Raw genomic sequence first — 14,267 nt, 5'->3', positions numbered from 1 at the left:
TGGCCCTTGTGGCTACGGGGATCAGTGGGTATGGAGGGAAGGCTGGGGTGGGGTTCTGAGTTGGATGATCAGCCATGATCATAATAAATGGCGGTGCAGGCTCGAAGGGCTGAATGGCCTACTCCTGCACCTATTTTCTATGTTTCTAAATATTGAAAGGCCTAGTCAGAGTGGAGAGGATGTTTCTGATAGTGGGGAGTCTTGGACCAGAGAGCATAAACTTAGAATGGAGGGATATTCATTTAAAACAGATGAGAAGGAAGTTCTTTAGCTAGAGGGTGGTGAATCTGGAACTCATTGTCACAGACCACTGTGGAGGCCAAGTCATTGAGTATATTTTAAGCAGAGGTAGATTGCTTCTCGGTTAGTCAGAATGTTAAAGGTTAGAGAGCAAAAGCAGGAGAATGGGGTTGAGAAGGATAATAAATCAGCCATTATAGATTACGGAGCATGCTCGATAGGTCATGTGGCCTAATTCTGTTCGTCTGTTTTATGCTCTGTTTCCACTACATTTTCAATATTATTTACTATTAATGCAATGTGCTTAATATTCAGTGATGTATAAAACACCATCCTGTAGTACAACATGGGACATGCATAAAAACAACTCCTTTCTCTTGAAAGCATCTTGTGCAAAATGTTCAAATTTCACAAGATCATGAGTAAAACCACCCACACCTTTGTATGAAATGCCATGTCACCCATAACAAGCTTGTGGTTCAATTAAAAATCCTATAATAATACATGCCATTCCTATAGTAATTATATGTGGTTATACAGTATTTGCCATGCAATAAGATAGCCTTGCATGTTCGAGACATTTTCTTGCAGATTTTGTTCATGTTAAATTGTGGTGAGATTACTGATTTTGGTGATGGTTCTGATTACCATTTTTTATTTTATTTTGGAATTTCTTGTCATTAGCAAACATTATTGTCCCCCCAAAAAATCCTATCAGAAGCTGTGACATCCAAAGGACAGTGGCTTGAGATGTTTGAGATTTGGCTTTATTCATGGAAAGTGATAAGTGTGTTGTTGGGCTGGAACATACTGAGGTTTAGTCCACAGTTCTAATTTACTGCAGTGCATAGTTCAACTTGTCTCTGATTTTTATGTTCGAATAGGGTGGCATAGTAGCGTAGTCGGTTAGTACAATGCTTTACAGTACCATTAACCCTGATTCAATCCCCACTGCTGTCTATGAGGAATTTGTGCGCTCTCCTCGTGACCACGTGGGTTTCCTCCCACATGACAAAGATTTAATGGCTGGTAGGTTATTGTAAATTGTCTCATGATTAGACTAGGATAAAATTGGGGGATTGCTTGGTTGCACGGCTTGAAAGGCCTACTCTGCGCTCTATGTCAATAAATAAACACTGAAACAAGAAAAGAAAAGCAAAAAGCTCATCAATAAAATGCACTTTGCAACTCGTTCCTCAGCTTTATACTCTTCATGGCTGAGAGAGTCCGTTCATTTGAATAAGATTATAGATTTTTATTTTACTTTATTTTAATTTCCAATGCTATAACTACATCTATTTGAACTGATCTGTGTGCATGTAGTTTTCGTAGATAACTAGAAAAAAGTATAAGTACAGCCTTAGATCTTTGTGTTCGGTCTTATGAAGACACAGAAGTGTAGGTGAGGACCAAATTGAGTGCAATCAGGCCCAGTGTGAAAATAATGATTTGAATAGCCTTAAGCAGTTACTGCTTTGTATTTAAGGATTATTACGGTGTTTTGTGCTTTTTTAATTCTGTCTGAAAGTTTTCAATTTATTTCATTGCAGTTTTGAATTAGAAAGCTCTTTTTTATTTGGCTGTTCTATCATGTTCCTTTATAAAATAAAATATTTATGATATAGAGCACAAGAATTTACTTTGAGTTTAGTGTATGGTCTCAAAGACCATTCCAGTGATAAACTAACCGTTGTCAACAGAATGTAGCCATAATTTGGAAGAATCAGCTAATAATTTGTCGATATAATTTGTTACAGGAGAAACAGCAAATGAAAAGGAAACGTTGCAGGCTCGTGAGCCAGGAAATCAAGCAACAAGTGCATGCTACCAAGAAAGTCAGGTACACAATATAAAAGGATGAAAGCTCCTGTGTAGCTTTGGCTTTATGCTTGGTGTTATTGTCTTGCTGGAAAATAAATCTGCTCCCAAGTCACTGTTCTCTTGCAGACTGCTTCAGGATTTCCCTGTATTTTGCTGCATTCATTTTGCCCTCTACTTTTAGAAGCCTTCCAGGGCCTACTCCAGTGAAACATCCCCACAGCATGATGCAGTCACCACCATGCTTCATGGTACAGATGGTGTGTTTTTGCTGACTTCAGAATCTCCCTCATGCATTCTGACAAACTTTCTACATCAGCTTTCTCTTTGCCACTCCCCCATAAAGCTGCGACTGGTACAGTTGTTGTAATGCCAGTCTTTCCCACCTCAGCCACTGAAACTTGTAAACTTCTCCTGAGTTGTCAGAGGGCTCTTGGTGGCCTCATTCACTTGTCCCCTTCTTGCACAGTCACTCAGATTTTGAGGCTGATTTACAGCTGTGCCATATGCTTTCCATTTCTTGATGAATGACTTAACTGTACTCCATGGGATATTCAGTGACTTGAAAATTCTCTTGAATCCATCTCCTGACTTGTGCTTTTCAATAACCTTTTCACGGAGCTGCTTGGAGTGTTCTTTTGTCTTTATGGTGTAGTTTTTGCCAGGATACTGACTCATCAGCAGTTGGACCTTCCAGGTGTATTTTACTGCAATCAATTGACTTCACTGCACACAGTGATCTCCATTTTAACTAATGATGTGACTTCTAAAACCAGTTGGCTGCCCCAGTGATGACTAGTTGTGTCATATTAAAGGGAGGGAATTCCCATGCAATTAATTATTTAATGTTTTATATTTGTAATAAATTTACGTCACTTTGTAGACGTCTGTTTTCACTCTGACACGAAAGAGACTTTTTCTGTTGATCAGTGTCAAAAAAAATCCCCAATTAAATCCACTGTGAGTTAATGTTGTAAAACAATAAAACATGGAACAAAAAGGCTCATTAGAGGATGTACTATTTGCAGCAGATGGTAAAATTCCATCTTCCCCAGAACATAGTGGTGCAATTCTACACTACCATCATAGAGAGCATCCTCCCATCAGCCATTACTGTCTGGTTTGGTGCTGCATTCTCTCACAATGTACAAATCTACAGTGAACTGTCGCGTCAGCAAACAAGGTCATTAGCTGCAATTTACCATCACTGCACGACTTGTCTGTGTCCAGGACAAAAGAGCAGGAAGGAAAATTATTGCAGACACTGCTCGTCCTGCTGTCTTTTCCAAAAGCTCCCTTCTAGAAAGCACTGTAGGGCTACTAAAACAAAAAGTATCACACCATCTTAAAAGTTTCTTTCCCCATGCTGCCCTTTATCTATAACCCCCCCCCACTGTACTACACCCTAATACTTTAAGCCACTCTTATAATGTAATTTACATTGTAAATACTGTACATGCTGATATTTGTATTTGTGCACATTTTCTTCCATATCAAAACTTCAACCTGTAAGTTTATTTTTTATATAATTCTTTATTCTTATAATTGTTGACTGTTCTTCTTTGTCGCATGTTGCACCCTGACCAGCACACCACCACAAATTCCTAAAGCATGTAAATGTATATGGCAAATAAAGTTAATCCTCGACTTCAGTCACAAGATGAGGTCTGGGAATATGGGTCCATAATTCATCAAAAGTGGCATCACAGGTGGGAGATAGAGTCATAAAAAAAGCTTTTGACACGTTGCCCTTCGTAAATCAAACTATTGAGCACAGGAAATGGGATTTTATGGTTGAAGTTGTATATGATGTTGGTGAATCTAATTTGGAGTATTGCATGCAGTTTTGGTCACCTACCTACAAGAAAGATGTAATTAAGGTTGAAATAGAACAGATAAAATTTACAAGTATGTTTTCTGGTCTGGAGGACGAGTCGTAAGGAAAGATTGAATAGGTTAGGACTTTATTTCTTGGAACATAGAAGATTGAGAGGAGATTTGATAGAGGTATACAAAATTATGAGGAGTAATGATAAGGTAAATGCAAGCAGGCGTTTTCCTAGTGAAGTTGGGTGGGACTATAACCCAAGGTCATGGATTAAGGGAGAAAGGTGAAGAGCTTAAGGGGACCATGAGGGGAAAGGTTTTCACTCAGATGGTTGTGAGAGTGGGGAACAAACAGTCAGTGCAAGAGTGTGCATGTGAGCTCGATTTCAATGTTTAAGCAAGGTTTTGGATAGGTACGTGGATGGGAAGGGTATGGAGGGCTGTGGTCGTGGTGCAGGTCGATGAGAGTCGGCAGTTTAAATGGTTTCAGAATGGACTAGATGGGCCAAAGGGCCTATTTCTGTGACTCTACACAATAGATTTGGTAATAAAGCTCTTTGGTCAAGAAACTTGAAAAATATGTTGGTAACATTTAATGTACAGTTTTTAAATGTTTACTTAGAAGATGTGGGTGTCACTGATGAGGCTAGTATTCCTACATGTCCTTGAACTGAATGGCTTGTTGAGCCATTTCGGAGGGCATTTAAGATGAATCTAGAGAATAGACTGGCAAAAGGTGTTTGATTTCTTACTCATGCTGTACATTAATGAGAATGAAGGATTATCATGACAAGTCAACTTCACAACTCACTGAATTTAAATTCCCCTGTTACTATTGGTGAGATTTAAACTTATGTTTATTGCTCATTCATTTTGTCTTTAGAACTTGTGGCTGTGTGAGAAGTATTACCTATATGTGACAATGAAATAGGGATAAACTTGATAATGATAGTGATTTGTAAATCAGCATTGAATACTAATGTTGATAATTCAGTGCGAACATGGCATGACTCCACTTTCCAGAAAATTGGAAATGGAGATCCTAACTCTACAGCCCAGAATACTTCTGCAGCCCACAAGTGTGTGGGGTGAGCACTAGGAAGAATGCTAACTGCTCTCACCTTGATCTTTAGGATTTTCAAGCTTCTGGTCTGGATAACTACAGAGAATTATATTTAATATGCATTGGCAACAGTCTAACAATATACTGGGCCAGATTGTGGCCAAAGGAATTGCCAACTTTTCATTGCTGCTTCAGAACTAAGTTTGTAATATCCTGCCTACAGATGTTAGCATGTCTATCATTCTGCTTAACTTGGTTGATCTGGTTTTTCCCATTTCTAATACCTACCATTTCCCCAAAATATGGGTAGCCTGGCTAATCAACGTTAAATGCATGTCGGGTGGCAAGTAGGTAGATAGATAGATATACTTTATTGATCCTGAGGGAAATTGGGTTTCGTTACGGTTGCACCAACCAAGAATAGAGTATAAATCTAGCAATATAAAACCATAAATAATTAAATAATAATATGTAACTTATGCCAGATGGAAATAAGTCCAGGATCAGCATATTGGCTCTGAGTGTCTGACCTTCCAAGGGAGGAGTTGTAAAGTTTGATGGCCACAGGCAGGAATGACTTCCTATGATGCTCTGTGCTGTATCTCGGTGGAATGAGTCTCTGGCTGAATGTACTCCTGTGCCCAACCAGTACATTATGTAGTGGATGGGAGACATTGACCAAGATGGCATGCAACTTGGACAGCATCCTCTTTTCTGACACCACTGTGAGAGAGTCCAGTTCCATGATGTGGGAGGTTAGTAAAAACATAATAATTAAAGGGAGAGGGCAGGAGGATGGGGTTGAGAGAGAAAATAAATCAGAAAACTCAATGAGCCGAATGGCCTAATTCTGCCTCCTTTGCCTTATGGAGTATGATTATTACACAGAGCAGTGGATGCTGTCCCATAAATAGCAATGGAAAAGCACAACGGATAATCTATTTTCATGTGTTGGTTCTGGGGAGAGGATTAGTTTAAACCCATAATTTCCTAAATAGCGAACTTGCACTAACGTATAATATCTTCCATGTTTTGGAGGCTCTGAAAAACTATGAAACTGATTAATTTGATGAGTTGCTATAAATCTATTAGCCACTTTAGAAAAGGTATCTATCCTTTCAGTGAGATGAATTGATTAATGCTTAAATATTTTCTAAACATTTTCAGTCCAAAAACTTCCAGAATTAGTTTAGGACCGTAGTTTCACCAGGAATGGCAGATATGTTGTGTTAGTATTGTGTTTTTATACAACTGTTTGTGCTTTAGTTTAAGAGTTTTCAAAATACCTTCTATAGCTTACAGGAGATCATACAGAAATTTAATTGTCTTTTACTCGAGCAAGCTTCCACTCTGAAAGCATATTAAAATATCAACATTTTAATATGGTCTATAGTGCCAGGTTGATTGCCTTTGATTGTAATGGGCAATGATGCTCATTTTTAAATGGTTAACTTACAAAGTTTATCACCAACCAGGTTAAGGGTTCCTCTGTTAATGATGACAGCCCTCCATTCCAAATATAATGATAAGAAATTATAATAGGAATGTACAATTGCCAAAGTCGGTAAAATAAATAAAAAGTTATTGACAAAAAGGTAGCAATTTCAATTGTAACAACTCCTGGAGTTGAATTGTAGGTCTTTTACAACACAGATAAATTATCTTTCTGAGAGTTATTTAGTTCAAGTTAATCCTAAACAGTTTATTTATACTTGTAATGCCACCATCTCTTCGCAATTCATATAATATTAGGAATTTTTTGGCATTCCTATTTCTCAATAATATGTCTCAAACGAATGAGTGTAGATATATATGTTGCGTTGTGGCTAGCATTTGTAAACTTTGAAATCTAGTATTTATTTGGTAATATGCAGAAAGTTCTGCTTTCTTTTTCCAGTGCTTCATTTAAATTAAAAGAAGCAAATGTGAGTCTGCATTTTACTCAAGTTTTAGCAAACATCTTCTGCAGTGCTAATCAGTGGTGTCTTTTGTGAATATAGTAATTTTTTTTGGATAGTTTAGAAATGAAGATCCATGTCATTCTTTTGTATTCAAACAAATCTCTTCACTTCAATTGAAAAGAGACAAGGTTCAAGTAACTGAAATGCAGTTCAATGTGGTAGCATGGGGCAAGGATTTAACTTTGCCTTCCTAGACTACATTAACTGATAATGTTTCTCACAAATCACTTATTAAGATGTGCAATAACACAAAATATAAATGCTTCCTTGAATATGTTTGTGTTGGTCTTCACAATGGAAGACGTCAGTATGCCAGAAATTTGAGTGTGTCAGGAGGCAGAAGTGAGTATATCTGCTATTTCTAGGAAGAAAGTTCTTGGGAAATTTAAAGTCTGAGTGTAGATAGGTCACTTGGACCAGATGGATGGAAGACATCCAACGGTTCTGAAGGCAATAGTTGAAGAGATTATGGAGGCATTAGTAATGATCGTTCAGGAATCACTAAATTCTGAAATGGTTCCGGAGGTCGGGAAAATTGGAACTGCAAGTGTAACTCCACTCTTTTAGAAGGGAAGGAGGGAGAAGAAAGGAAATTGTAAGCCAGTTAACCTGATGCTGCCAGTAGTTGGGAAAATGTTGGAGTCTATCATTAAGGATGAGGTTTTGGGGTACTTGGAGGTGCATAATAAAGTAGGCCAAAGTCAGAATGGTTTCCTTCAGGGGAAATCTTGTCTGATACATCTGTTAGAATTCTTTGAGGAAATAACAAGCAGGATAAACAAAGAAGAGTCAGTGGATATTGTTTAATTGGATTTTCAGTTCTTGGTCAGGGTGCTGCACATGGAGCTTCTTACTGTGAGCCCTTGTTATTACAAGGAAGATTCTAGCTTGGATGGAAGATTGACAGGAGGCAAAAAGTCAGAATAAAGGGGGGCTATTGTCAATGGCTGGTGACTCGTGGTGTTCTGCCGGCATTGGTGTTGGGACTGCTTCTTTTACATTTTATGTCAATGATTTGCATGAAGATATTAATGGCTCTATGGCCAAATTTGCAGATGATAAAAAGATAGGTGGAGGGGCTGATAGAATTGGGGAAGCAGGGGGTCTGCGGAAGGACTTGGACAGATCGAGAGAATGGGCAAAGAATTGGCAGATGGAATATACTGTTGGGGAGTGTATGGTCATGCACCTTTATAGAAGGAATAAAGATGCAGATGACTTTCTAAACAAAGAAAAATCAGAAATCAGTGGTAAGGAGGGCAAGTGCAATATTAGGAGTCATTTTGAGAGGCCTTGAATATATAAGCAAGGATGTAATATTGAGGCTTTATAAGGCATTGGTCAGACCACAGTTGGAGTATTATGAGCAGTTTTGGGCCGCTTATCCAAGAAAAAATCTGCTGGGATCCAGAGGAGGTTCACAAGAAAGATTCTGGGAAGGACAGGGTTAATATATGAGGAGCGTTTGATGGCTCTGGGCCTGTACACACTGGAGTTTAGAAGAAGGAAGGAGGGATCTCATTGAAACCTATCGAAAATTGAAAGGCCTAGACAGAATGGATATCTCCGATATTGGGGAATCTAGGATCAGAGGGTACAACCTCAGAATTGAGGGATGACCATTTAGAAGAGAAGTGAGGAATTTCTTTAGCCAGCTGCCAGTGAATCTGTGGAATTCACTGCCACAGACATCTGTGGAGGCCAAGTCATTGGGCATATTGAAAGGGGAGGTTGTTAGGTTCTTGATAAAGCCGTCAGGGGTTATGGGGAGAAGACAGGAGGACAGGATTGAGAGGTAAAACAAACCAACCATAGTGGAATAGCAGAGCAGACTTGATGAGCTGAATGACCTAATTCTGCTCCTATGTCATATGGCATTATGGTCTTATCAATTGTGAAATTATAAACCCAGCAACAACATTATTTGATCAAATAATTGATTTTCTCTATAGCCAAAAGCAGTGGCATACGTCAGGAGAATAGAAGAACGTAGAACTGTAGGTGGGAGGTTAAAAGGGAGATAGTATATTAATTTTACAATTTTTTACCATGTATATCATACATGTTGGGGTCATTTTAGAGGAAAATACCATCAGGAATGTTCACTTAACTCACCAATGTACTAAACATGTTTGTCACCATGGTTTGCTTCGTGCCATCTTTGAATGTATGTCCTTTTGCCATAGATATTTGTATTTACACATTCAGCATGTGGTTTTTGAATTTACATTGACAAATGCACACATTAATTTCATAATTTATGCTCGCATTTGTAACTTGTGTGACGAGAATACACATAGATTAAGATGTTAGCTGTCCTGTGCTGGCACCAGTGGGATCAGCAGTTGGTCTGCCACCTGTCTTCAGGAGAAAGAGAGGTAAGGAAAACAATGGAGCAGCATTTGGAGATGTTAATGAAGGGACGGGAGAGTTTAACGGAAGGAGAGCTGTCAAGATCGGCTCCCCCTTTGAACCCTGAACTGTTTGAAGTGATGGACAGGCGATACCCCAGCAGGGGGATAAAAAGGGACAGGTTCGCTAAGGCAAAACTCACACGACACCCCAAGGTAACGAGACCCTGGAAGCGGTGCGTCTCCCACAAGTCGGTGGGAAGTTTTGGATGGCTGGTCGCGGGATCAAGCCAGAGACGCACAGGGTGGAAAGGTACGATCGGCGGGAACCTGGTGTGTGTCCACCCTTGCCTGGGTGCCAGGTTCACCGCAGAGAAAGGATCGTATCTGGAAACGGAGGGGGTCACGGTCGGTGACCTCAGATGACATCACAAAGGGCTCGCCCGAAAGCTGACTGCGAAGGTCTGTGTGGAAGCCGTTTGAATATTCATTCGTTTTGCTCTCTCTCTCTCCTTCCCCCACTGTCCATCTCCCACAGCAGCGATTACTGCGAACTGAACTGAACTAAATTGAACTGAACTTTGCGTCACTTTGGAACTGGTCATTTACCCCTAGACAACGATAGAGCTTGATTGATCCTGTTATCTTAATTCTGTGTACATGTGTGTTTATCATTGCTGAACTGTTGCATTTATTATCCATTTGATTGGAGTACTGTGTTGCTTGTTTCTTTAATAAAACTTTCTTAGTTCTAGTAATCCAGACTCCAACTGAGTGATCCATTTCTGCTGGTTTGGCAACCCAGTTACGGGGTACGTAACATAAGTGGGGTTCTCGTCCGCGATTTTGAACGCTAAATTTGGGACGGAGTAAATTGATTGGGTTAAAATTCCCGAAAGAAAGAAAAGACAAACAGCAGAAATGGAGGCTGAGGAATTTATAAAGGCGCCAACCTGGAGGCATTAGAGGATGCCAGGAAAATGGAATTGGTAGCTGTGGCCAAACGGTTGAATCTTGCTAAGGGGAAGTCGACAATGAGGAGAGAGGAGATACACAGAGCTATCGTAGAGCACTATGTATCTAAAGGTGTGTTTCCCCAAGGCGAGCTGGAGGTGGTGTCTATTGAAAAACCTGCTGGAGACACGGTACAGGTGCAGCTTGAAAAACTGAGACTCGAGCACGAGTTCCGGGTACGGCAGTTAGAACACGAAGAGAAGCAGTTAGAAAGGTGGGAGAAAGAGAGAGAGTTAGAAAGGCAGGAGAAAGAGAGAGAGTTAGAAAGGCAGGAGAAAGAGAGAGTTGGAAAGGCAGGAGAAAGAGAGAGTTAGAAAGGCAGGAGAAAGAGAAACAGTTAGAAAGGCAGGAGAGAGAGAGAGAGAGAGAGACAGTTGGAGCGAGAGGAGAAACAGAGGGAAAGGGAATTCGAGCTGGAGAAGTTAAAGATAAGGGCAGAGCAGGGGCTCGTGCCGAACCAAGGTGGAGGGTTCCGGGCGACCCAGGAGGTTAGGCTGGTTCCCCCATTTGACGATACCGACGTGGATCGATACTTTCTCCATTTTGAAAAAGTTGCTACAAGTCAGGACTGGCCGAGGGATAAGTGGGCTGTTTTGCTTCAGAGTGTACTGAAAGGGAAAGCCCAACAAGCTTCCACAGCTTTGTCCGCGGAAGATGCCCAGAGGTATGAGGTGGTGAAAGAGGCCATCCTCAGGATTTATGAGTTGGTCCTGGAGGCATACCGGCAGAGGTTCCGGAATGCGAGGAAGCAGTGGGACCGCACGTATTTAGAGTTTGCCCGTGAGATGCAGACATATTGTGAGCATTGGTGCGCCTTGAAGGGGGTAGAGGGGGATTATGACAGACTGCTACAGCTGATCTTGATTGAGCAGTTTAAAGGTTGTGTCCCTGAGGGTATGAGACCCTACCTAGATGAGAAAGAGGCAGCCACATTAGCAGCAACTGCTAAGTTAGCGGATGAGTATGCGTTGACGCATAAAATGAAGTTTGCCCCGAGTAAAGGCTACCAGAAGGGTAGTCAGGACGGCGGGGAGAGTCCGCCAGAAAAGTTAGAAAGTAAGCTGGGGACTAATGAGAAGGATAAGGTAGACTGGGAGCAGTCTGGTAGGAAGTCTCCTGGGGTCGTCTGTTATAATTGTGGGAAAGTTGGACACTTTGCGTCCAGGTGCTTTGCCCCAAAGAAGGAGACGGGAAAAGGAAAAACGGCGATTTTGACTGGCTGTATCGAGCTGGTAAACGAACCGCTAGGAAAGGACAGGTCTGTCAAAGTTCAGGAAGGGCGCGAGAGGTTTATCTCGGCCGGATTGGTGTCAGTGAAGGAGGGATTAAAGCCAGTTCCAGTGTGGATCTGGAGAGACATGGGAGCGTGTCAGTCACTGATACTGAAGACTGTATTAGAGTTTAGCTCAGAGACCCAGACTGGGGAGGTCAAGGTCAAAGGTATTGGGGAAGGGACAGAGGCAGTCCCTTTGCACCAGATACACTTACAAAGCAACCTGGTCTCTGGACTAGTCACGATCGGGGTGAGGCCCGAATTACCGATGAAAGGCGTGGAAGTCTTGCTCGGCAATGACCTCGCCGGGGGAATCGTGTTCCCAGTCGTGAGTTTGACGGGTCAGCCTGCCAGCATTGAGGCCCCGCCCATGGACTCACAGGTTCATCACGGGACTGCGGTAGTAAATTTAGCTGAGACGTTTCTGCCAGCCTTGTACGAGAAGGAGGTAGAAAGTGAAAAGAAGGAGTGTAGTGAAACAAGAGGTAGTGAGGGAGCTGAGACAGACTTAGCATTAGCCAGGAAAGAATTTGTGCAGGCGCAGGAGCGAGATGAGGGGCTGATGGTCTTGGCAGAGACAGCTGTCTCTGATGCAGAATTAACAAGGCAACCAGTAGGCTACTGTGGGGAGGAGGAAGTGCTAAGGAAGAAAGGGAGACCAAGTACCGTACCCGCAGATGAGGAATGGGAGGTGGTGCAAAAGAGTTATGGGGATGAAATTTTTAACCTGGCCCACAAGGTACCCCCCGGTGGACATTTTGCGGTGCTGGAGGAAACAGTTGGTGGAATCATGAAAGAGGTTTACCGGCTGCACCGGAGGAAGGATGTTATTGATTATGGCCGACGCGAATTGAGACAGTCACAGGCTTTTGATATGCTAACAAACCTAGTCGGTGTTAGCGCGGAAGTCAATGAAGCTAGGGTCCACCTGATAAGAGAAAAAAACCATTTTGAAAAGATGAGTATGGTATCGACCAGATGGGAGAAAGCTGTTGTTTTGGCCAGCTCTGCTGATAAAGTCTCTCCCTTAATCCCCGAACAAAGCGACTCTTGAGGAGAAGTAATTAAACGACTCGCACACGTGTGTTTGATTGTCCCGAGGCGATGCAAAGAACTGGGACGTTGGGTGGTGTTTGTTACTCTAGGCCAGCCTAGCGATCAACACCCTATAGAATGAGTAATTCAGTGACGAAAGGGCTGACGAACACAGAGGTGTGTATTGGCGATATAATACGGCTGTCTGAAGCCAGCTTGATAGTGAACCTTGAAAAAAATGAGTTCGGCCACACGAAGGTCACTTACCTGGGAATTGTGGTGACACAGGGGCAGCTGGCAGCGATGCAAGCTAAAGTGCGGGCTATCTCTGACATCCCAACCCCGACAGACAAGAGGGCCCTCAGAAGGCTCTTGGAGATGGTGGGGTACTGTAGGAAGTTTTGCAATAACTCTGCGGTTACTACCCCTCCCCCTCCTACTAAGCCCTTGCAAGAGAAAACTAAGTCAGAATGGGGCCACCCTTGTTATTGTGGTCCGGGACGAAACCCAATGAGAGGTTACATTGATCGCAATTCATCAGTGTTTTTGGCCACTATGAAGTTTGCTAAGTTGGAGCCTGGTCTAAGGGATTATTAATAACACATATAAAAGGAACAGAAAATGTGATGGCTGACTGTCAAGGTGTTGACAACTTCAAATTCGCTGTATTAGCTAAATAGCTGATAAAGATGTGTATTTGTATGTATCAAATAATGTATTCATGTTTGTAATTTTTACCCCGGTAAAAATCCTTAAAGGTGGGAAGTGTGACGAGAATACATATAGATTAAGATGTTAGCTGTCCTGTGCTGGCACCAGTGGGATCAGCAGTTGGTCTGCCACCTGTCTTCAGGAGAAAGAGAGGTAAGGAAAACAATGGAGCAGCATTTGGAGATGTTAATGAAGGGACGGGAGAGTTTAACGGAAGGAGAGCTGTCAAGATCGGCTCCCCCTTTGAACCCTGAACTGTTTGAAGTGATGGACAGGCGATACCCCAGCAGGGGGATAAAAAGGGACAGGTTCGCTAAGGCAAGACTCACACGACACCCCGAGGTAACGAGACCCTGGAAGCGGTGCGTCTCCTACAAGTTGGTGGGAAGTTTTGTATGGCTGGTCGCGGGATCAAGCCAGAGACGCACAGGGTGGAAAGGCACGATCGGCGGGAACCTGGTGTGTGTCCACCCTTGCCTGGGTGCCAGGTTCACCGCAGAGAAAGGATCGTATCTGGAAACGGAGGGGGTCACGGTCGGTGACCTCAGATGACATCACAAAGGGCTCGCCCGAAAGCTGACTGCGAAGGTCTGTGTGGAAGCCGTTTGAATATTCATTCGTTTTGCTCTCTCCCTCCTTCCCCCCACTGTCCATCTCCCACGGCAGCGATTACTGCGAACTGAACTGAACTAAATTGAACTGAACTTTGCGTCACTTTGGAACTGGTCATTTACCCCTAGACAACGATAGAGCTTGATTGATCCTGTTATCTTAATTCTGTGTACATGTGTGTTTATCATTGCTGAACTATTGCATTTATTATCCGTTTGATTAGAGTACTGTGTTGCTTGTTTCTTTAATAAAACTTTCTTAGTTCTAGTAATCCAGACTCTAACTGAGTGATCCATTTCTGCTGGTTTGGCAACCCAGTTACGGGGTACGTAACACTTGTAACCAAAATCAACCCAAATTTA

At 42.1% G+C, this 14,267-nt stretch overlaps 1 protein-coding gene across 1 annotated transcript in view; it reads left to right on the top strand.

Annotated features, from left to right (window-relative positions):
- umad1 (UBAP1-MVB12-associated (UMA) domain containing 1) overlaps positions 1–14,267 on the top strand; it is an 87,099-nt gene that overhangs the window by 48,952 nt on the left and 23,880 nt on the right. The window contains exon 3 of the mRNA XM_063043805.1: positions 1,998–2,080. Within this exon, the coding sequence (XP_062899875.1) occupies positions 1,998–2,080 (83 nt within the window). The remainder of the gene's footprint in view (positions 1–1,997; positions 2,081–14,267) is intronic.

The sequence above is a fragment of the Mobula hypostoma genome, chromosome 3 (genome assembly GCF_963921235.1).
Source record: "Mobula hypostoma chromosome 3, sMobHyp1.1, whole genome shotgun sequence".
NCBI classification, from domain to species: Eukaryota; Metazoa; Chordata; class Chondrichthyes; order Myliobatiformes; family Myliobatidae; genus Mobula; species Mobula hypostoma.
The sequence above is the reverse complement of the archived record's forward strand: the minus strand, read 5'-3'. Positions and strand labels throughout refer to the sequence as shown.